The sequence below is a fragment of the Miniopterus schreibersii genome (assembly GCF_964146895.1).
Source record: "Miniopterus schreibersii genome assembly, chromosome: 2".
In the NCBI taxonomy this organism is placed as follows: Eukaryota; Metazoa; Chordata; class Mammalia; order Chiroptera; family Miniopteridae; genus Miniopterus; species Miniopterus schreibersii.
In genome coordinates, this window is record NC_138102.1 from 50,702,168 (window position 1) to 50,727,235 (window position 25,068).

The window sequence follows — 25,068 nt, forward strand, 5'->3', positions numbered from 1 at the left end:
GAAGTTCTGTTTCCCAGTCACAGGCCACTATTTGCTTTCATATGCTTTACTATCATTCACTGCCTCGGGATGATGCCTGTTTTTAGGGCTGGGAAGTTGTGATTTTTCTAAGCTTTCCTCTAAACCCCTTTTTAATATCTATTCAAAGGAATACAATAGCTTGTCCTGTCGAGAAATCCCAGTACTGATAACACCTGCTCCCAGTATGGTCTTGGAGAGCAAATATCTGTACCTCCTTCCCTCCAACAATGCTTTCTCATCATACAAAAATATAACATACTTTATTCATTAAAAACATTGATGCAAGGGAAGGGGAGCCACTTAGAGGTCAGTCATCAGAAAGGTCTGCATCCCCCCAGCCCCAACCTCTCCGCGTGCTTCCCCCAGCTCCCGGATTCCCTCCGTTCCATCCATTCATCACCTTTCTCCTGTCTCTGGGGTACACAGAAAGCCCCTCACTGGATTTTCGCTGTTTTGAATTATTTTTAATAATAATGCTCTCAAAGGTAATTAATTGCTATCTACAAATACTATTAAAAGAATGATGAACATATGAAAATTACCCATTGCAAACAAAACTACTGATTGTAAAATCTGTCATAAAGCTAAACTGTGCCTGAAAGACAAAAATCCTTAAAATTAGGTTAATGGCACATATTAGAAGAAAAAATACAAAGAATAAAACTTTGTAGAGGAGATAATATGTTCAAAAGCCACAATCTTTCAATATATAAAATTAACTGCAAACATGAGAACTTCCATTTTAACCTTTCTGCTGAACATAAAAATCTTGATTCATCCAACTACCTAGAACAGTGATATTTAAACTACTGTTTTATAAAGACCATTAATAAATAAATATATTTTACATCACAGCCCAATACTCTTTTTTCAGACAGACAGACAGACAGACAGACACATGAAATAAAACATAAATTTCATGAAATAACACCCTCACTACATAAGAAGAACTCTCATTTTCTACTCTATTTAATTCATTTTATTTAATTGGGAAAAATGCTGATTGACACTCCCTAAATTACTTACAAGACCCTGTAATGGTTGCGACCCACAGTTTGAGAAACATTAACTTAGAAAACATAAATGTCTATGTTCTATCCATAGTCCTAAATGTTAATAAAACAAGGATCTCAATAACAGGCCTGAATTGCTTTGATTGAGAGCATCATGCAATTTATCTCAGTGAATTGAAAACAACAAATTTATCAACTTTTTTTTTTCGGGCCCTTGGGTCCCTGCAAACACAGGAATCTTATATCTAAATTTTATCCAGGAAAAATGTAACATTTTTTTCAACTCAAGTCACTGCTTTCATTTATTTTGGTTTAAGGATTTAGTAAAGGCATACATCTGACTATTAATACCTATTATTACTTCCATGTAGTTTAAAAGCTGTGCAATGCTTCACAGTTATTTGCACATTTGTGTCATTGTCATCTATGAAGGAATCATTCAAGTGACCTTATAAAGCAATAAAAGACACCTCCTGGCTGTCCCATGGCAAGAGCAACAATCCCAGCTTTATAGCCTCCTCTGTTTCCCTGAGGTTCTCAATTAAGTCTGTGTGCTGTGATTTAAAGAATGGGTGTTGGGCTGGGAGTTAGGCTAGAAATTAGAAGAACTCAGGGAAGACAGATTTTTGCCCCTGGCCTCAGTATTCTCATCTGTAAAATGAGGAGATTGGATTGGATCATCTCTAAGGCTCTGACCACCTCTAACATCTTCTATTTCTAGGAATCTATGAATCTGAAGTTTACTGCTTGTCAATTAGCTATTCAATGCCTTTTTTTCCTTTTAAATGTAAAGCACTAACAATGCATTCTACATCCAGCAAGCAGTACATGAGTATTCCAAAACGTAATATATTAAATTGACAACCTATTATCATCTTGGAATAACATCTCTGTGCCCCATAATTACCTTTAATCTATGATAATTGCCTGCTGTTAATAGGATTCAGAATGTCTACTGAATTCTCTTTTTGGTGTCCATGGCCTATAATTATATCTAGTGCACTACTCATGATACCAGCTGTAAGCTTCAAACCCAGTAGGTGCTCAGCAATTATTCACTGCCTAACAGATCACAGAACTACTATCTGTCGTCCACTAGTTCTCTCTAGTGGTGACCCTGGTCAAATCACCTAATCTCTCTGAATCTTAAATTCCTCTTCAGTGAATTGGTTTGATTCAAATGCAACATCTTTTCAAATGTTCAAACTAACTGGGCTATGAGTTCTCTGAGGTTCCTTCATTTCACCTCTAAAATTTTCATATGTACCAATTAAACTCAAGAAGAAAAATCATAAAAACATTGTTAAGATATATATATATTTGTATATTAATAGTGCATAATGATATAAAAATCTTCATATAACCAGAGACAAAAAGTGAATTTCATCAACTTACAGATACTACTTAAAGAATTATCAAAATTTAGGTCCATAACTTTGCTGGGAGCAGCAAACCATCTAAGAAACAGTAAACCTCATAAAATTTCCACTAACTACCAGAAAATACTCTTCAAAAACAAAGGTGAATCATATTTGCTGGTGCTGAGTCTAATGAAGTGTCTAGGCATTTAAAAAATTATCATTAATACATTTTAATCAATTTGAGAGACAAAGGCATTAATATCAATTCTGCAAAACAAACAGCACATAGACGTTAGATTCCTGCCACAATCACTCTCTTCAGTTGCTTTACTTGAGGCTGAAAAAAGTGAAGCTACCACCATATAAGTTTTTCAGCTGCCTTTCTTTCTTGCTATTAACAAATAAATCATCTAAATTTCCAGTGACATATAAAAATTGTGATGCTTTTAAAAGACTATATTCAATTTGTAAATAGAATGATTATAAGTCATTTGTATTGATATTGTGCTTAGTTAAGGAGAAACAAAACAAAACAAAAAAAGAAAAGAAAATGAGAAAGAAAAAAAATCCTTCTCTTACCCAGCCATGTTTTTGACAGCTTTGGGGCTTAGATTAATAAGTTTATCAAGACCTTGTTCACTGCTAAAACAAAATAAAATAAAAGGTCAAATTCAATTGGTATCAGCAAATTTTATGACTGGCATTTTTTCCTTTTGACAGTTGAATCATTCCATGAAATCTTAGATTAAAAGTGATAAATGTATTGTTTCTACTTTATATACATTAGTTATCTTTTTAAAATTCTCAAAACAACCTAATAAGATGTATATTACTACCCCTTCCCCCCTTTATAAACAATGAAACTGAGCTTTAGAGAAGTCAAGACACTCCTAGGGGCCAGGTACCTAAGAAGTGACTGAGGGTGACCCAGGATTGAAACCCTGGCAACGGGATGCCAAACCCATGCTTCCTTTTGCAAACACCCTTCCTCTCTCTCTGTTCACGATTCCTTACATCTGCACAGCGCTTTTCACCAACATTATCCTCACAAGAATTAAAAGGCAGCTTGGAGTTGCTCTGCCATGCTTTTCTCAACTTCTGTTCCATTGTATAATGCATCTTAACTTCTTGAGAAGACAGAAACAAATTCAACGTCATGCAAAAATATTCTAATCAAGTATAAGAATGTTATGTTGCTAATTTTCTTAGGAATCGTTTAAAAAGTAATCCTTGGGTTTGTGAAGGAGAGCCAATTTATCTTTAATTTATTCCATTTTATAAACTGACAATGAACTAAGAATAATTTTTTTAAAATAACCTCCTAACTTTAGTTTTTTTTCAGTGGTAGACAGTAAGAGGAGAGGGGAATAAATGAGGGAGGAAGAAGGAAGGAGAAATTTTCTTCACATGAAAATCTTCTTTAGACTGCTTGGCTCTAGGAAATTGTTTTGGGGTGATGTTTCTCTCATAGGCATGGGCCACAAACCCCATAATGATAAGAGATCTTTTAAAAAATTCTGTCCCCTCCACGAAAGCTCACAGCCAGGGAGCCCTGAGCAAGGGCGTAAACCCAGGTTGCTGACACAGAGCTATTGATTTGGGGTCCCATCACTGACTGTCTCTATGAAGGCAATACATTTCATCACATTTTTAAAGTTGAACAGGAAAAAAAAAGCAGAGGAGAGAGAGGAGAATTCCATGAACCTCACCTTTGGGTAGATCTCTTTGTTTCAGGAGAGACTTTGATGAGGCTGTCCAGACTTTGACCCCTTTAAAACGTTATAGAAATAATCAGATCAGTGGTCAATTCACATCATGTGGTTGCAAATATTTATTAAAACTTAAAAATATTTTTATTATAAAAATATTTTATTATGAAATAATTATTTATTAAAGCAGAGATATCTCAAAGGGTTGGAGTTTTTCTGTGCTGATCATGAATATATATTTTTTGGCCCTAACTATAACTGCATAGAAATAATAAACAATAACTAAGGTTTTTAGAAAATTTATGATGTGCCAGGCACTGCTGCTCTAAGTGATTTACATAATTTATGTGATTTAATCCTCACATCAATTCTATGACATAGGAAGAACTATCACCCCAATTTCATGAAGAGTAAAACTGAGACATAGAGAGATTGAGATTTTCCTACATGGCTAATAGTGGCAGGGTTGGAACTAAAAGCTAAGTAACCTAACTCAGAATGCATGCACTTTCCATTCCTCCAACCATCTTATCGGGATGTAGTAATGGAATTAGTGTTGGAAGTAACTAGAGAACACTTGGCCCAACCTCCTCACTTTGAGGGTGAGAAAACTGACGCCCAAACAGGGGGAGAAGCCAATCCCGTTCGCACAGCTAGTGAGGCAGAGCCAGGCCTACACCCGCGTCTATGGGTTCCAGTCCCGTTCTCGTTCCCCTCTCCTGTGCCACCCCTCTGCTTAGAAAAATAAACAGATCAGCAAATAAAAGCATCCTGTCCATCCTGGAAAAACAACGATTCATCTAATAATTGTTCACATTTTAGATGTAAGGTTGTAAAGGTTACATGGCTTCTCTTGAACTCTCACTGAGCTCAGTGTCAGTCAGCTGAAATGATGATTTAATTCTATTTTAAGCACTGGTCAGCATGAAACGAAAAAGAAGAGCTATTAAATCTCACCCTTGCACACTTTTTTCTGTTCTTGGATTCACATTGATGAGGTTATCAAGGTCTTTGGAACTTTAAACAAAAAAAAGCAAATAAATACAAGGTAAATAAAAATGGAATTAAATCAACTAAGTATTTTAACTTAAAGAATATATGTACTCAAGATGAATTATATTATTAAGTTTTGGTATTTGAATTAATACCAATATATGCCCTTCATTTAAAAGAGTAGGAAAAAAAAAAATGACCTCTATACAAATCATGGACATACTGGCTCAGTTTCTCATTTACCCTCAAAATAAAACCATAAAAGTAGGCAAGATTGAGTTTTTTTAAAAAAAAAAATCAGTTCAGGAATTATATAATGATTTGCCCAAAACTCTCACTTGGTCTCTCTAAGTACTCCATCTAATGCTGTAGCTGTGCTCTATTTTGTTAATAATTTACATTTATAGTGCATTTTCACTTTAAGGGGATTTTATATCCATGAAAGGTGGGAGAAACATTATTTCTCATTTCATAACTAAAGAAGCCTAAGCTCAGTGTGTTCAAGGCACCCACATGCAAATACTGGAGTCTAGACTTTCTGATTCCAACTCAAACACTTTTCAACACAGCTGCTCTGATGAGTGCCACAAATTGAGGCAGATGGGGAAGGAAGAAAGATAAGACGCAGTCCTCACCCTGAGTCACTTCTGTTTACTTCAGGGGTCACTCTGTTGAGATTGTCAAGACTCTGGCCCCTTTAAAACATTAAAGAAATGATGAGGTTAATGAGAGATTAATACCGAGTGGGTAAAATTATTTATTAAAATTCAGAAACAGTATAAACACTTACTGAGATCTTGCCAAAGAGTTGAAGATGGTTAAAGGTGACTATGCAGAAGAATGTGGGAATTTATCCGTCCCTAAAACTCACTGAGACTCAGTGAGAGAATATTTTAATCTTGGAGCCACTGTGCCAGTAGCAAGGGCTGTACTAGGACGTCGTTTCTATGATGATTTACCTAATGGTATACTCTTAACCTTTGCCAGGTGCACTAAACATTTTGTAGTAGTCTATATATACATCTCATGGAACATTCCAGAAGGCATCCACTTAATATCTAATTTCAACATGCTGTGGGACTTTCAAATCAACTTTCGAGAATATATCTTTTGTAAATGACATTCTTTAGCAAGTTTGCTATTCATAACAATGGATTAAGATTAATATACCAGTTTGTTAAAGTCCCTGATATACCACCTGGTAGCTGCTTCAGGTACTTATAACTGTGTGTTAAAAACTACAAATTTTGACTAGTTCTGTGTCAGCAACAAACAACACAAAGATTAAAATCTAGGGAGCTCTTAAATGTAAAATATATTTACTGTAATATAAAACTCTACATAGTCACTGAGAACACGCCAGTACTTTATTGTTACCCTTTAGTATCTGCTTCTGATCTTAATGGAATTTTGCTTTTCTTACTATTTCTCCTTACCCTGTGGCCCTACTAAGATCGTATCATAAAGTCTCTGTGTTGCATCTATATATTAAAGATACAAATATTTGGAAGCAACCAGATGTTGACTCAACTTTTACTTGTACCCAAATTTCTGAAAAGGTGTATACCACTAAAAGCAGCAAAACAAATTGTAAACTTTTTCATACAAATAATGAAACAATTAACCCAACAGGAACAGCCATTCTATTTCAGAATACTCCTTGTTGACTTTTTTTAACACGTGACTGGTTTTTGCTTAAATAAAGTATGTGAGATTTAAATACCAGTGACCAAAAAGAAAAATTCCTGGGATTCTATGTCCAGGTTTTCGTACTCAAAAAATAACACGGCAATAAGCATTATGACTCCTTCTTGATAATATTTGTGTTTGTGGGGTTTGCTTTGATTGTATTGCCAAGACCTTGATCTCTTTAAACATATTAAATAAAGTCCATATCAGTATAAGATTGTTAAAATTTCCAATTTTGTAAAGTCACTAAGGCAGGAATGAGCCTGGGATAGAAAAAGGATCAGTCTGGCTGGACTTTATTGAACAATTAAAAGGCCATCACCAATGGTTAGAATTTTATTCTACCTGAAACGTGATAATACTGAGACCTTTTAATAAGGGAGGAAACATAACCTTATTTTACTTCTAAAAGATCTACAGACTACTGCACACATAACCATACACACATGAATCTCCATGAACTTTTGTATGCATATGTACACATATCACACATAGGCATGCGGATACACCCATACATACCAACATGTGAAAAATAATAGGTGAAATACTCTCTTTAATAAAATACTCTCTTTAATAAAAATTATAAAGGAAAACAAGGATTTTTTTAGAGAGCCACAGTAAATTAAATATTTGAACAGTATCTAAATCATTAAGAAAACATAATTCACCTGACCTTTATTACTGCTAACAGTTACTTGTATCTACTATGTACTAGGCATGATAGTATTATGATTCCTATTTTGTAGATGGGTAAACTGAGGCACAGAAACACAGCTAGCCAGTGACAGAGTCAGAATTGAATCCAGGTCTTTTGGACTCCTTGTTCACATTCACTACCTCAAGTTACCTCCCCGAACCACCAAAGTAGCCAAGGAAGTCAATGCTTTCTTCTCACTCTGCTGGTTGCAAAATCGTAGAAGTCTCTAGGCCTCTGACCAAGCCGGGCTGCTGAGAACAGCGCTGGCTGACCGTGAGTGCCTCAGCTCTTCAGCTGGCTGAGCCCTTGCTCTGTGACTGGGCCTACAGGCATCAGTGACACATTTTAGAATCTAATAATACCACGTACTGAGTTAACTGAATGAAAACGAGTCCAACTAAAACCACATGGAAATATTTGGTACACTGTTTTCAGCAACATGCCAACAAGCTCAGTTTTAAAACTATTTCCATATGAGGGGGTTTTGGATGAGATTCACATTCGAGTCCACAGACTGAGTAAAGCAGATAGCTCTCCCTAACATGAGTAGGCCCCATCTAATCAGTTGAAGCCCTGAACAGAAAATATCTGAGTAACAGGGCACTTTGCCTGCCTGACTAAATGTGACATTGGTCTTCTCCTGCACTTGGACTAGAACTTATATGATCAGCTCTCCTGGTTCCCAGGCCTTCAGACTTGGACTTGGAACTACAACATGGGCTGACCTAGGTCTCCAACTTGCTAAATACAGAGCTTGAGACTTCTCTGCATGAGATAGTTCCTTATAATAAATTTCTATCTATCTATCTATCTATCTATCTATCTATCTATCTATCTATCTATCTATCATCTATCTATCTATCTATCATCTATCTATCATCTATCTATCATCTATCTATCATCTATCTATCATCTATCTATCTATCATCTATCTATCATCTGTCTATCATCTATCATCTATCTATCTATCATCTATCTATCATCTGTCTATCATCTATCATCTATCTATCTATCATCTATCTATCATCTATCATCTCCTATTGGTTCTGCTTCATTGAAGAACCCTAATTAATACATACATACACTTACACATACACACTACTTATATAGACACACATATACATACATACAGGGTGGGGCAAACCGAGATTTACAGTTGTGAGTATGGGAAACAGGTTATTATTCTTATATTCTTATTTCTTACTTATTGTATTATTTTCAATAGGAACAACTGTAAACCTACTTTTGTCCCACCCTGTATATACACATACTTCTTATACACACACACACATACATACAAAGAAATAAATCACCTAGCTCAGAAGAGCTCAGTCAAAATTCCCATTTAATATCTCAAAATCTACCTGACAGCAACCTTCACCCAAGAATAAAATGCATTTCTGTGTACCAGTTGCATAGATTTGCTTAATCTGATGTGTTTCAGGAAAAGAGTGTTCCGTTTTGGCTTGATTTTCAGTGTACTCTCCTGGATGCAAGCACTCAGAATGCTAATATGCTGACAAATGCCAGACAAAGGGAGGAGAAAAGCGCTGTGTCTTACCTCTTGATATTTTTATTTGTTTCAGGATTCACTTTAATATGCCCACTGAGGTCTTGTTTTCTTTGAGTAAGAAAATAAAATTTAATGAGAGTTGTTAAAATAAAACACTAATCAAGTGAACAATGATTGGAAAAATTAAGTGGTAAATCTACAAGTTCTCTAGCATTGTAATTTTTCAAGCTCTAAATGCAAATGAAAATTCTCTTACATTTTGAGCTGAAGACTCAAAATGTAAGTTTATTTTTTTTTGTTAATAAGAAACATCTTTTTTTTATTTTGTTCTCAAAATGCATAGTTATATGTGAAACTTATTATTTAACAAAATCAACTTTGCCTTCAGATAATCTTGTAAGAATACCCCAAATGGTCAGCGTTGAAGTTAGATAAAGTTCTATACTAGATCCAGTCAGGATATAAATTTCTACTCAACAAATCACATATAATTGCCTATTCTGTTTTTTTTAATATGAGTAATGTTAATAATAATGATAAGTTTAAAACATTAAAACTAATAAATATTATTAATAATAAATATTTTTAATAATAAAAATATATCCTTTCAAATAAACTCAACCATTTCCCCAACTCAAACCTTTTAAAAATAATTGGGTTATGATGAGTTACAAAGGACAAAAAAGAGATACCTTAGATGGTAGAAAAATTAATGACCCACTTCTCAGAGGACATGTTTCCCTCATTAAAATCCACTGAGTGATACCAAAAGGAGTAGAACCTGAACCAAAAAGGGACAGCAGAGGACAGCAAACGGACCCTGGCTGAGTAGCGCTGCCCTGACCCCAGAGATAGGAGAGAAGCGGGGGGGTGTCCTCACTCCCAGTGTGTGTGCTTGCCCAGCCCCTCCGCTGGGCTGCCTTCTGAGGCCACCGTCCTTGGAGAAGTTGATTTACAAGAGTTTTAATTAAACCTCACTCTTGGCTATCTTTGTCATTTTGGAGTTCCACTTTGAAAATATCTAGACTGTGCTTTTGTTGGACACAAGAAATTCAACTAGTAACTCATTCTTAAAAATAAATCAAAGTCCAAAATCTTGGAGAAAAGGCAGCATTGGGACAATTCTTAAAAAGTAAGTGATTTTATTTTAGAGCAAGGAGGGAAGGCCATGTGGCCCATTGCTATTTTCCAAATCCACGCTAGTAAAATATGTTTGTGCAGTTAAAATGCCAACTCATTTTGTCTTATTAACTGTCAGTTACAGAAATCAGATTTAAGGCACTAATAAGTCTTGCCCGGTGGTATTTTCACTTCCTCTGGGATTCCTTTTGATAGCATTGTCAAGGTCTTCACCTCTTTTAAAAAAGTTTAGATCAGTTTCAAAGTATTATGGGTGTACATATATATATTCCATATTATTGATTAATTCAAGATTTTAAAGACTATTATTATAGTGATATTAAATTCATTTTTATTATAAAATTTCCTATAAATAATGTAGTTAAATTAATATTTGGGACTTAATTGGGCTGTATGTGAATGTAAATTCACATAGAATGTGCTGCAGACTCTCCACAGTGAAGGGCAGTGCAGCAGGGGTCAGACACAGAAGAGAGAAGACAAACTTAAAGATGAGATCCCTTAATATCACTGAGAAGATCACACAATTAATCTGAGCAAAAATAACCAGGATTCAGAAACATCAAAGCAATTCTCACTCTCTGTTAGTTTTATCTACCCTGGCTTTTGCTTTGATGATTGTTTTGAGATCTTGAGTTCTTTGAAAAACCATGAAAACTTCATAGCAGTTAGGTTGCATTTGAATTTTATCTGAAATTTGTACAAACAAGAATGTCCCTGAAAGGATGTCAGATGTTTCCAGGGCCAGGTGACCAGAAAGACCCTTGATGTAACTATCCTTAGATTCTCTTTATTAATTTCCACAGTAGTACTTGCTTTAAATCAGTTTAGCAAAACTTGTTCACACACCTCTCACGTTGCAATTTTGTGCTTTATATTTCTTAATTTAAGTATAAAATTTGGCTCATTTTAAAATTATTTAGGAAAATACGGAATAAGAGATTATGTAGCAGGTTTTCCTAAATTTACTTTAATGTAATTCAAACATGTGGTCCTATGGAAACAGCATTCATCCTATTCCTTTGCCTAGTAATCTCTAATAGGCCTAAAAGTGCAACTTTCTCTGTGACAGAGGGAAGCATGGCACTCCCATTTTTAATGAGGTGTAAAAAGCTAACCTAAAAAAAAGAGAGCCCCCTCAAGTTAGAAGTTTTACTTACCCTCTCTCATTTTTGTCAGTCTTTTGATTAACGTGGATAAAACTGCCAAGGCCTTGGTTTCTTTATAGCATTGGGGCGGTGGTGAGGGGGGAGGGCAGAGCAACAGACAGAAAGAAACAGAACAATTCAATCTCTTATGACAAGAGCAGATTTCTCACAACAGGGGTAAGATGTTATCAGTACCTAAAATGTTGGAAGTTCTTAGAAATATTTAATTCAAGTGCCTCTACTCATGCAAAATGCTGATGAGTTATAGTAACTATTCTAATAGTAAGGTCCTAACAATCCTTCAGTTATGATTAAATCAATTCAACGTATAAATTCCCTCCAGCTCTCAGTTTTTTCTTTCTTTGTCTTTTATGAGTGAGTTGGCGGGGAGCCAACTTTAATGTCTGTTGAGACATTGTCTTCTTTAAACATGAAAATCGTTCACATCAGGGGTAGAAGTCAAACAATCAACATTTTTCACCTAAACGCATTGAAGGTTTAAAGAAGTCATTTTTAATAAAAAGTTCAAGGTTCTGAGTAACCTTGGGAAAGTGGAAATGACTCTGTGATGGCTCTAGTACTTGATATAAATTGACCATAACCAATAAAACTTTCACATGCCAATAACGTAAAACTATTAGGAGATGTAAGAACTTAACCCTTTAAAGTCCCCAATTGTCCAAGCATTCCCCTTTGCTATTTTCATGTCTCTGATTTCACTGTGATAAGACTATTGGTACTTTAATTTCTTTCAATATAAGAAAGAAAGAAGGGAGGGAGAGAGAGAGGGAAGAGTAAAAAGGGACTGTGGACTCCACCCACTACACCAACAAGATCAGAAATCCCTGCATCAAAGCCCAGTTGCTACTAAGTTATCCCAGATTACAAATCATTTTTGTTCTCTCCTCATTTCTAGTCCAAGAAATGACTTTTGTGGAATCATTTCTACTACTTTTCCACTACTTTTGTGGAACTTTCTAAACTTCATTTTTAAAATATCTTAAATCCGCCCGGCTGGGCGTGGCTCAGCAGTTGAACATTGACCTATGATCCAGGCGATCGGGGTTTGATTCCTGGTCAGGGCACATGCCCAAGTTGTGGGCTGCAGCCAATCAATGACCCTCTCATCATTGATGTTTCTCTCTCTCTCCCCCTCTCCTTTCCTCTTTGTGAAGTCAATAAAAATATATTTAAAAAATAATAATAATAAAATAAAATAAAATATCTTAAATCCCATCTTTTCCTGTGAAGTTTATAAAATCACTTACAGAAAATTGGCTATTTTCTACTTCCTCTTTTCTCCACTTGAAAAAAGTTAACCAGTAATAATACTTGCACATTTACACTGTAATAATATATTGTCAACAAGCATTCCATGTCTGTGGGGTTATTGTCCTCAACACTCTCATGGAACAGACTTTCAGTGTTCTACGTTAGAGAAGGCTGAGAATGCATCTGCGAAGAGTGACATGGAAGGCTAGAACACCATTCTGTGCACAGACTGGCACAGATGAATAATTTTCAAGGATAGCCAAGACAGTAGAAATATTTATCATGTTAGGAAAGCAAACTTAATGACTAATAACTAATCAAATACAAGGTAAACAGCCAATCGGAGGAAAAAGCAGAGCTCTCATAAATCCTTACCCTTTGTCATTCTTGACTGTTCTGGGGTTTTCTTTAGTGAAACTGTCGAGGGTTTGGTTTCTTTCAACATGAAAAAATAATATCAGTAACAAAAGTCATTTTTCTAGTATATCAGTAAGAGCCTAGAACTATAACTTAAAGACTATCATTCAGTTACTGATCATTCATTAACACTTTTTATGAGACAAAATAAATAAAAACATAGCTCTTGACTTTGAGATATTTACAAGTATATTTGAAATATACATATGAAGTGACTCAACTAAGATTCCAACTGAAAATGGCCCTAGTGTATTATAAAGATTTCAATGGTGAGGGGCTATGCTCCCAGCATCAAAATGTCTTGTAATACATATATTTAGTTCATCAACCAGCCTATTGTCCACTACTTGTAACAGCCAGATTTCTTCCATTTTTAGATTTAAAAGGGAACTTGGAGATCATCTAGGTCATACCCTTCATTTTATGGGTAAGGAAGCAGAAGTCTCCAGAGGTTAAGGGACTTGCCCTGGGTCACCCAGATTGATGGAGGTGGCAGAGCTGGCTTCAAGATATCCACCCATCTCCTGACCCTGATTGAGGGCCTGCTCCCTCAGCCTTCCGGACCCTGGTCTGAGCAGGCCGTCGGTCTCCCTCAGCAAACAGCGTACAGTCTGGGACTCAACCAAAGAGGCCTGTAAGAGTCTTCCTCAGACCTTACCCTTTGCCATCTTTGTTTGCCCGGATATTCAGAAAGATGAGACTCTCCAGGCTTTGAGCTCTGTAAAACAGAAAGAAATTCAAATAAAAAACTGCACATTGAAATAAAATTGTGTGGTATCTTGAAAGGTCAGTTATAATAAACATTCTTCATGAATTGCCCATTTACTCTTGGTGAACAAAAGAGCAGAAATCCTTCTGAGCAATTATGTCTGAACTAAATGTACAATACTGAGGGCACCACTCCATCTGCTAGGACGTTTTCATGCCAGAGGATACAACTCCCTTCCAGCTAATGTCTGAACGAATTAAACAAGCAATCTGGGAGATCACATTTTCAGATTAGAGACAGATGCACTTACCTTTTCTCTGTTTGCTCTGCCTTAGGAGTTGCTCTGAAGATGCCATCAAGACCTTGATTTCTTCAAATGTATTAAATAAAAAACCTTGTCAGTGGTAATAACAGATACTTTACTCCATAGACACATAGACCAGTTTACATCAAAGACAGTAAATAGAAGCTTGTTGGGAAAGATGAGCCTCAATTCTTGAAACTGCTTTATTCCAAACAGATATTTTCATAGACTCAAAATTTAAATTGAAGTGGAACATAAAGAAAATAAAAGTTACAAATTAGGGATACACCACCCATAACAGGTACATAGATGTGTTGATGGGGTTCATGGAGTGTTTTTTATTTTAATGTGAGCCAATATTTATAAGATGGCCAAGAAACCTGAATTTTCAGGACCTCCTGATAATGTCCTGCAACGCTGGGCTCAGATTCTCATGCGGCAGCAGTCAGCTGGAGCTGGGGAACAGCCGGGCTCTTGGGACAGGGCCTTCCCCTGTGTCTCACAGAGCCAGCTCCCTTCGCTCATTCACACCTGCCAGGCCTCCATGGGCTTTGGAGTCTATGATTCATGATTGAATACCTCCTTCTCTTTACAGAGAAAACTAAAACTCGGCAAGTTTAAGCGAGTTATTGATAGTCAATCATATGAATCATTATTGTCAGAACAGGTATGAAAACCACATCTCTTGATTAATTAACTCATTTGACATTTGCTTTGTTTCTACTTTTCTTTGGTCCCAGTCCTTTTTCGGTATGTTAGGAGACAAAGTAACAGAGAAATAACTAAATTCCACACACCTCTAACACAAACCTCAATTTTTACAATTTTTAAAGTATGCAATTATAAGTGATTCAAAATAAGGAGATAATGTTACCTAAGATAACAAGTGGCTTTTGTGATGGTTAAACTAATAGCATTTAGTGATCAAACCAAACTTTGTTTACATACTAACCTAATATTTGAGGAAGAGAAATGTGGTTATTTATTTAACTGCTTTACTAAACAAATGGAGTGTGAAAAATCAAAGACACTTTAATAACAGAATCTTTGGATTGTAATAATCATTTATAACAATGATGAAATGATGATTTGTGCAAGCTTTTTATTCAAGATTTGTAGGATTCTTGTGACTAGCCCACAATGTGGGTCCTCATGCTCAAATACTGAAGAGACATAAGAAATCACAATATGTAATTCAGTAATAAAGCAAAAAAATATATGTATTTTATTCTTACCTATTCAAGTCTTTGTTCATTTTGATGATATTATCCAATTCTTCACTTTTGGGAGAGAAAAAAAATCATATCACTAAAAGCCTGCCTAGAGTCAAAGGGCAGATTCACCTTAAAGCAACTATTTCTGAGTTCTCTGAAATACACCACTTATCCCACCTTTATCATTTATGAAAATACTGTCTATCCTTCAAAGCTGTCCTCAAACATCTCTTTCTCCAAGAAATTTTTCCCAGTCCTCCAACTGCATAGTCCCCTCCAGTTTTGGAATCCTTGCAGCATTTTGTCTCTTTGCACCTCCTTCATGTCACGTGCATTCATTACTACATTTGACATAGCAACTGCACGCTCGCCTCACATTACTGTCCCTGCTCCTGTACACACGAGTGTCTGTGCACACAGACACACTTAAAATTTAGAACTGTATTTTACCTCAGATCTTCTTCAGGCTTTAATATAGTGTCTTTCATCCAGTAGGTGCTTAATACCGGTTTTTAATGGAATCAACAAATTCAGGTACATTGACTAATTATAGATTCTATTTTTGCACAATGTACTCGCACAAAGCAGTTATTCAAAAACACTGGTTCATTGGTAGCCTGACTACTTTCTTGAATTCTACTCAACCTCACACCATGCCAGCTAAATCCGGTGTCCTGTTTCTGTGTTTGAGAACTGGAAAGCCTTCACTGGCTGCCTCTTCTGGAGCAGCATGTTTACGCGAATCCCCTGGGTTCCAGAATATCCTTGGAACCACGGCAGCTCAGCTCTCTGCCCGGAGAAGGCAGCCTCAGTGGGTTTCCTGTTCCTCTTTAGGCCCCACCGCATGTCCTTTCCTCTTAGGTCCACCCACAACATCTAGTTTTTCAATTCACAAGTTTTGGTTCTCTCTGCATCCTGATCTAGAATCACATGTTTTTCATACTCTCTCAATGGTTCTCTTTTTTCTTGATTCATTCCTGGTGTTAACTGGGAGGCTGCGAGGCCCAGTAACTTGATAGTTACACGTTCAGGCTCCCAAGTGAGGGGTACCTGGATTCTCATGCAGGATCCCCCACTTATTAGTAGGTGACTCTGGGTGAGTTACCTAACCTCTTACAGCCTTGACTTCTCCATCTGTAAAATAAGACTAGTAATTGTCCCCACCTCAGGAAACAATAAGCTATTGAGTATAAAGTGCTTATTGTGAATGCCTGACAAACCATAAATTAATTTTGGCCATTATATTAAACAGTTCTCAGTCAATACTAAATTCTTCAGTTATAAATGGTTGCCATATTTATTTTTTAACTGCATTTGGAGATGACAAGACTCTGGCTTAGCCTTAGAGAGGTATAGCTGCTGAGTCACTTATGTGCTTTGAAGATGCCTGACACAAGGTAGCAACAGTCCTCTTAGAGATCCTTTAGAACATGTTAGATCAACAACCATCACATAGATGAATCCATTTAGGTAATATTATGTATTAGGATTGAAGGCTGAGAATAAATACTGAAATATGAGAGGTACTGACTGTGAAAAAAAATTAACCTTCTCTCCTTGTGTGGGACAAACATGACCCAGTCCCCTGACACAATGCCCCATTGTCTTTTCTTGCTTGAAATTCTACCTTCCAACTCTGAGGCTGTGAATCTGTCCATGTCCCCAAGGGAAAGAGCAAACCTAAGAATCCTGTAAATTTTAGCCACAGGCCTTTCTGACTGGTGAGTCACAATGATGAGATTATCAGGGTTGGGGGTTGCTCGTGTTTATCACAGGAAAATTAGCATAAATCATGAGGAGACACTCTGTAGCAAATTAAATTAAATGGAGATTACATCCTGAATGAAGAAGTTTAGCTTTTAAAATGACCGTAAATTGACGAAAGCTTTGGATATTAAGTTTCGCCATTGCATTTGCAATAAATTAAATGCTCTTAATCAGATAAGAGTAACAGCCCCTTTCACAAAGGAACATCACAAAGAGCAGCTGGGATAAAGAAAACTGTTCTAGTCCCGTCAACAACCCACAGTAACAATACTCGACTATCGATGCAACAGACATTTTCCCTGTGGATGCAACAGACATTTTCCCTGTCCCCGTCAAAGCAGGGACTTCCCTCTGAGAAGAATGGGTCTGGCTGTGGAACTCGTGCCTGGTGGCTGGGGTGAGTGGACAGGAAAGTTCCACCAACTGCGGCTCTCACTGTTTTCACTTGACTTATGCCAAACCCCAATTTCTTTTCCGTATCACTCACCTATCTCTCTCTTAAACATCCCTTTCACCCACCACAAACTGCCTGTTTTTAATCCCTACTAAAAACAAAATATTACCCAAACAAAAACAAGTAAGTAAAATTAGAGATCTAACTTGATGAGAGACGAAAGGGAAATGAAACATTCCAGATCCTCTGTAGCGCCCCCTTCTGGAGCTTGTGAATTTGCACAGAAAAGCTAAGCGTAATTTCTGTTTCTTCTCGGCAGTTCCGAGTGAGACTGCAGTCCCTAATAACACGGCATCACTACTAAATTCCATCAAGCAAGAAAATGTGTAGGCGCGGGATCTAAGCTGTGAAATCTTTATACTCAGGGTTTCCTCACTGCTCATCATCATCTTACCTACGGCACTTTATAAACACATCTACTTTGTAGAAAGCATCCGGTCAGACTCAGTAAACGACATATGATACATAGGTAAAAATATCTGCTCTAAGAGATTCACAGATAATCGAGACGATGAGGCATTTACATAGAAAACACGAAACAGCACCAAATATGATTAATTGTTATGAAATATAAATAGTGGAGCTCTAATAGTTTAGAGAAGCAGAAGTCACATTTCACTAGATTACTCAGGGTAGACTTCACAGAGGAGGTGATATTTGATCTGGGTCTTGAAAAATAGGTAGGAATTCGATGGATTATAAGATGATCTTGAGGCTGGAAATGGCTGCCATGGGTAGAATGGCATAAACAAAGGCAGAGCATCTGGAAACTACAGAAAGGAAGTAATTTAATTTGGTATTGAATGTAGGGTAACTGTCAGGGTACAGTCAGAAACAGCTCTAGGATGTTAGGTTGGAACCAGGTTATCAAAGGCCTTGAGTGAGGTTTCATGTGATTGAGTCGGCAATGGGGAACCAGTGAGTATTGTTCAAGCAGAATCTTAGGAAGAAAACTTTGGCAGGGATGGGTAGCAACGGGTTAGTGGGAGCAGAAACTGGAGGAGTGTAAGCAAATCTGGAGGGCTACTCAATAACCTATGCTGGAGTCACTGAGAGCTTGGAGAGGGGTGAGGCCATGAGGGCACGAGGGAAACTTTAGACATTTAATCCATGCATGCCTGATACTACATAGAGGGGAAAAGCCATGGACAGATCAAGATGATTCTGGAAAGATGAATAATAGAAGAGCGGGGAACTAAGGAAGTAGCCTATTTGGGAAGGAGTTTGAATGTGGCCTAGGATGTTGTAAATGGGAGTGTTGGGGCGACAGATAGAGATCTGGACAAGCAGCCTAATTACAGGGCTGGTGGCTTAGAATGAGGTGAAGACCGTGGATAGCGGAGGTCACTGGGATGTGTACAGCCAGAAGAGAAAGCAGAGGAAGAAAAGTATCCATAGCTATCTGCACCGCCCAATTTTCAGGGACACCTGTGGACACTGATTCTTTCTCCTTTTAAATTCTATATTATAAACAGCACTGGAGTTTTGTTTATAGTTGGAACTTTAAGGTACTGGTTAAGCATTTCAAAAGACAGAGAGAAGAAATAACCAAGCTCAAACTCTGAGATCTCACCCCTTGTCAGTTTTCTGAAGTGAAGTAGCCACTTTGACAATGTTGTCAAGATCCTGACGCCTTCAAACAATGAAAAATAAATACAAGTCAATGACAGTAAAGCTACCTTTGAAGCAGCTAAAATTTCTTATCTGTTCTTAGTGAAGAAAGCGATAACTCATGTGTTATTTAGGGATTGTTGAGTCTAACTTAGTAACAAAATAGTCTTTATTATCAGCTCATGGCACGTGTGCATGCACACACACACACACACACACACACACACACACACACCACTGTCATTCCATCTGGGCATTGGTTCTGCCATCTAGTGCTCACTGAAATAACTACAGTTTCTCCTGAAGACATAATAGGCTGCTACAAATTTCTATTCCTAAAAAAGGCTATGGAAAAGAAAGTACGGTTAACTGCACAAGTAAGCACAGAAGTGTATTCAGAACTTTTCTACCAGAACCAAGGAGCATTGAGCAACATACTCAGATAATTCATTCATCCCTCACATGAGGGGAAAAAGCACTGCCTTCTTAGGCTTCCAACGGGGAAGAAAGTACATTGTAAACTACAGTACAGGATACTCAGTGTAAATCTATGCAGGTCCCTCTAGATCGCGAAAAGGAATAATTGGGAAAATCCCTATAGGTTTCCCTGTAATTAATACTCATGTTTCACAAGCAATGTCTGATAAAGGTTAGGATTCCATGAAGAAAAAATTTTGTAGTTTAGTAAATTTAGGAAGTGTAACCAACATTTGGGGATTCAGAGGTATATATGCATACTTAAGGCTTTGAGAAGCCTCATGCCAGAGAACTCTATTTAACTGTATTTCCTCAGTGTCTTGGGCCAGTAAACCCTTTCACAGAACATTCATTAATGTCTGGCGGCACATGGGACACAGTCTGGGAAATGATGACCAGAGTTGTACTTTAAGTTATTAGGAGCTAGAGAAACACAATGTTTCCCAGAGGTAAGGTATCTGTGTGATGTATGTTTCAAGCTCTGTTCTGGGAGTCAACGCAAATGATTTTTTTCTAAAAAAAAAAAAAAAAAAAAAGCCTGTAAGTTTTGAACTTTGAAAATGCTTTCAGTCAAAAAGTTTTGACTAAAAAATTGGTTTATCATAATGAGTAAAATGGTAAACTTATGGTGTTTTTTTACCAGAATAAAAATTGGCTTATCATATTAATAGACCTATAAAATATATGTCTGGCTCAAAAACTAATTTCAAAACTAGAGTTTTTTCTTAAAAAATAAATCATAATGATATATCCAAAACAAGTCCTAATCTAGATGAGATGTGCAAGACAACAGGCGTAAATCAGGACTGTCATGGGGAAACCGTCCCCACAGTTGTCAATACAGTTGTGAGCCTCTTCCTGCAGGTAGAGCTGGATGAGACCTTTTTATACAGCCAATTCTAGGCCAAGCTTTTGTGGAACAAGTTCAATCGAATGGCTATATTTCCACCTATTCATTTATACATCAATAGCAACCTTAGGACAAGTGCTGGGAATGAAGAGGTGTTTTCCTGCCTAAGAGGTTTAATCTTATTCTGTTATCATGTTTAGGAAATTTTGGTTGTTTTCTTAACATAAATCTTAGAATAGAAATTAAAGAAATAAAATTCTTAGGTACATATAAAAATACTTATTACCCACCATATTGAAGTCAGCTGGAAAACTGATTTTACATATTTTATTATTATTTCATACTTTAAGTGTTCTAATAAAGCCTGCTTTATCATTTCCACAATTGCATAGATACAGAAATAGTTCACTGTACCTTATACTCCTTTCAGCAGATCTGTTGGTTTCCGTATATGCATTTGCTTTAGGTGGACAAATCTGCCTGTATTTTAAAAGTTAAAGATAATGTTTGTTAGGTGAGAAAATCCTTCTCTGTGAAATTTACATTTATAAGAGAACATTTATATTCAAAAAGATCAAAGTGTATTGGAACACTATTTGAGATGACAAAAAACTAAAACTCGACCACATATCCTATTTGAGATTATAGAGTCCAATATATTAACTTTGCAATTGCACCTAGCTCATTTAATATATTTTAAACCACTAAATATATCTAGAAATATATGCTCTAAATATGTTCATTTCATGTCCATTTTAGTTTAGTTTCCAGCCATCAATCAAGCATTTTCATACTTATCTCTTTTAGATAATGATATAATATCTGAAAAGATTAAGAATCAGTTTTTGTTATTAGACATCAGAGGGATAATTTTTTAAGTTCCTTGGAGACATTCCATTTGAATACTATCAAGAAATACAATTGCTCAGATATATACGATGAGAAATAATTTTTCCCCTTTTTTTGTTTGTTTGTTTTTGTTAACCCTCACTCAAGGATATTTTTTCCATTGATTTTTAGAGAGAGTGGAAGGAAGGGAGGGAGAGGGAGAAAAAAAAACATCAAAGCGAGAGAGACACATCGATTGGTGCCTCCCACTTGCATCCCCACCGGGGCTGGAGATTGAACCTGCAACCCAAGTACGTGCCCTTGACTGGGAAATGAACCTGCAACCCTTCTGTCTGAGACCGACACTCTCATCACTGAACCACACCAGCCAGGGCAAGGGAAATATTTTTAAATTTCCAGTATACTCACCACATCGGGAATGACCACACTGAGTTGATAGAATTAAATTTTACAGTGTTAGGTTCTGTCACAATTTATGATATAAGGCTTTTCTCTGCTTTTTCCCCAAGTATCTTATTAACCTACTTACACATTCTTGCTTGTTCTCAAGAAACTATATTAAACTATTTTTTGTACTCCTGAGGACATGTGTTAATTACATAGGAAACACTTCCCTTTCATATTCTTTCATTAAAATCATCTTGCTGTGATTAAAGTAATCAGGATTTAAAGCATGTAAGCTGCCCTAATTTTATTTTTAGGATCAATGTGGAAGAAATAAATTAGAGTAGTAAAAATGGATTACACTAATTCCCATAGCATTTAGCTTCTTTTGAATCTACGTAAGTTCACTGCTCTAGAGTCACTAATTTTATATTTGAATTTAAGAGGTACTAAATCCAATTTATTTTAACCCCCTAAAAATGTTATTCAAATTAAAATTTAATTGTTAGTGTTATTAAAGAAAATATAATGTAAGATAAAAAGCTTGAGAAGTTATTTTTAAGAGTGTAATTATAACCATTGTGCAAATAAAAAGTTATAAACATGGCCTATATTTTTCATTAACTCAATGAAGACGTATTCTCTTGACTCATTAAAGATGGAACCTCTTATCCTAAGGACAATATTTTAAAGGCCCTGTGAAGTTTCACTGGATAGAAATTGAGACCTGGTTTTTAACTCAATAGGGTGAACACTTAATGCTACATATCTCTACCACCTAATCAGCATTTTCCAGCCGAAGCTATCCTCTGACTGAATAATAGTTCTAGAATTGTCTTACATGTTGTCAAAAAAAATCACCATCATAAAGCAAAAATACAAAAGAATCAAAGGCAGGCAATGAAGTGGATCTAATGTATTGTCTTCATTGAGACACCGTCTTAGATTTCACAATAATAATGGAAATGTGCACCGTACATCTTGAGAGATAATTTGAGCTTATTAAACAGTTTAATAGGAACACATGGGAAGATGTTCAGGTCTCTGAATTTGTTTCTCAGTACTAATTACAGTGTTAGAGATTCAAAGTGGAAATGCAGTCCATCTTTTTTTCCCCTGATTTGGAGATAAGTTAATCAGAACATTTTTTAAAATCCGTGATAGTTTTGAAGTAAATTATAAATTCCTTAGCTAAAACAAGACTAAAAAACTACCCAAAGGTATTTCTAACCTAAGGGAGGGTTTGAGCAGTGACACAAAGTTTCAAAAACATCTTTCATTGAAATTGTAGCTCTTAATAGGAAACTTAGCTATGAGTGAATATACACAAAATGTATATGTATGTATATATAATATATGTCAAATACATATATATATATGGACATGTATATTTATAAGATAAAGGGAGAGAGGGGCTCCTTGCGTATTGGTTCCTAATACATAAATTAGAGGATTCCTGAGCTTGAACACTTTCTGGACATGAAGGTTGTTCAATTTCTATCTTGAAAGTGTATCTCCAAAGACAAGTAATGGTCATAAGTATTCAGAGGCAAACATAAACACACACTTGTGTTGACAAACAAAAGTAGAAAAGCTTTTTACATGTGCTTCTTCAGTAAATGTACACACAAAACACACCCATGCTTTACACAAAACAGGTCACAGTTCAATTGCTTTCATTTCCCTTGACTGTGTTCATTTTGGAAATTTTGGTGTGCTAGGTCTTACCTATTATCCCGTCTCAGATGGCTAGGAGATAACACTGGAGAACTGGGCTTTGGAGGTATTGGAGGGTGAACAGCTGGTTCCCTTTAAAACAGAATACAGCAGTTCATTTCACCATGGAAACACAGTCTATTTTAGCATCTATTCATTGAATGCATGTATTATTACCTATATGAAAATATCTTATGCATCTTACACACATCCCCATACGTGAGGTAACTGTAAAGGTCAAAATCTATAAAGCACTAAACGTTAAAGAAGTCAAATATTTAAATTATGGATACTTTAATATTTAATCAAAATTTTGGAAGTCATATCTTCAACTGTGGTTTGAAACATAATGTTTTCTTTAAACGGCTTAATATCTTGCTAGGCTATCTAGCTCAAGTCGTAGCATTTTGGGTCAGCAGCGCATGAGCACAGTAAATGGCTCTTGGGCTTTAATATATAAGCTCCTTTAGGAATTACGTCAACTATCAGGCTGCTGCAGAAACAGCAATGACGGTTTTTAATTCCACAGGCCTCAAGGAAAAGTTGATTTGAAGCTCTTTGCTAAATCCGACTTAAATACTGTCAGTATAGGCCAGTTTGGCGCTAGAAAGCATATAGGTATATACGACCAGCCTAAACTTTACAAGTGCCAAGGCAGCCTCTAAGCTCGCCTGACTGGGCGGCCTCGGAGCTGGCGTTGGGCAGCCACCTGCAGATTTTGGAGGGAGCCAGAATCTTACCCAGGGCGTGTCACTCCCGCACCACAGCCATCCCAGCTGTCCTGTGTTATCCTCAAGGTAAATTCCACACCTAGTAAAAGGGGCCTTGTGATCTCGACTCCAGGTACCTCTCTGGCTTCTGCAGCACACTAGGTGAGCATGCGGGCTCTAGACCCAGGCTGCCTGAATGGTCAGCTGTGTGATTGTGAGTTAACCTGGTTCAGTTTCTTCATCTGTAACAACCCTTCTCACAGGATTGCGGGGCACTGTCAGAACTGAATGGGATCATGCTTGTACTTAACAAACACTTATTGGTAACTTTCTATGTATGAGGCACTCTACAGAGTGGACAATTTCTCTGTCTCCCTTTTTTTCTGTTTTTCTTTTTTAATATATCTTTATTGATTTCAGAGAGAGGAAAGGAGAGAGAGAGACAGACAGACAGAAACATCAATGATGAGAGAGTCATTGGGGATCGAGCCCGCAACCCGGGCTTGTGCCCTGACCGAGAATCGAACCCCGATCGCCTGGATCCTAGGTCGACGCTCAACCGCTGAGCCACGCCCGGCCGGGCAAAGGCTTTTTCAATACACAAATAAATATATGACAGATGGAGAAAAGTGTTATGAAGAAAAATAACACATAGTAAGGGGATATAGAGTAATGGGGTAGGAATAGTATTTTATATAGAATGGCCTGGGAAGGCCTCTGTGTGAGGTAAAATTTGAGACAATAACTGAAGGAAGTGATAAAATGAGCCACGAGAACATCCACGGAAGAGCACGTAAATATGGGCATGATCAGATTAGAGACAGTTTAATACTTGAAACTGGACAAAATCACCAAGGGTGTCGGTATAAGCAAGGACAAAAAGTGGGCCAAGCGTCGAACCCCAGGCCCCGCAATATTTTTAGATATCAAGAACATGAGAAGAAAACAGTGAAAGGGCGTGGGGAGGAACGGCCAAGGAGAAAAGAAACATGAGGGTGTGGTATCAAGGAGTAACAGCCTTTCAGGAGCAACTGGCCGGGCCAAATGCTG

At 36.8% G+C, this 25,068-nt stretch overlaps 1 protein-coding gene across 4 annotated transcripts in view; it reads right to left on the minus strand.

Annotated features, from left to right (window-relative positions):
* Nucleotides 1-25,068, minus strand: part of SCEL (sciellin) — a 98,490-nt gene that overhangs the window by 26,300 nt on the left and 47,122 nt on the right. For 2 of the 4 annotated variants that reach the window (XM_081129597.1, XM_081129600.1), the window contains 13 exons: nt 23,321-23,401; nt 20,774-20,839; nt 18,995-19,054; nt 15,222-15,266; nt 13,993-14,052; nt 13,632-13,691; nt 12,932-12,991; nt 11,297-11,356; nt 9,045-9,104; nt 5,733-5,792; nt 5,062-5,121; nt 4,105-4,164; nt 2,975-3,037 (listed from right to left, as the gene is read on the minus strand). In XM_081129597.1, coding sequence (XP_080985723.1) covers nt 2,975-3,037; nt 4,105-4,164; nt 5,062-5,121; nt 5,733-5,792; nt 9,045-9,104; nt 11,297-11,356; nt 12,932-12,991; nt 13,632-13,691; nt 13,993-14,052; nt 15,222-15,266; nt 18,995-19,054; nt 20,774-20,839; nt 23,321-23,401 — 795 coding nt within the window. The remainder of the gene's footprint in view (nt 1-2,974; nt 3,038-4,104; nt 4,165-5,061; nt 5,122-5,732; nt 5,793-9,044; nt 9,105-11,296; nt 11,357-12,931; nt 12,992-13,631; nt 13,692-13,992; nt 14,053-15,221; nt 15,267-18,994; nt 19,055-20,773; nt 20,840-23,320; nt 23,402-25,068) is intronic. The other 2 variants (XM_081129598.1, XM_081129599.1) reach the window with 2 other exon arrangements.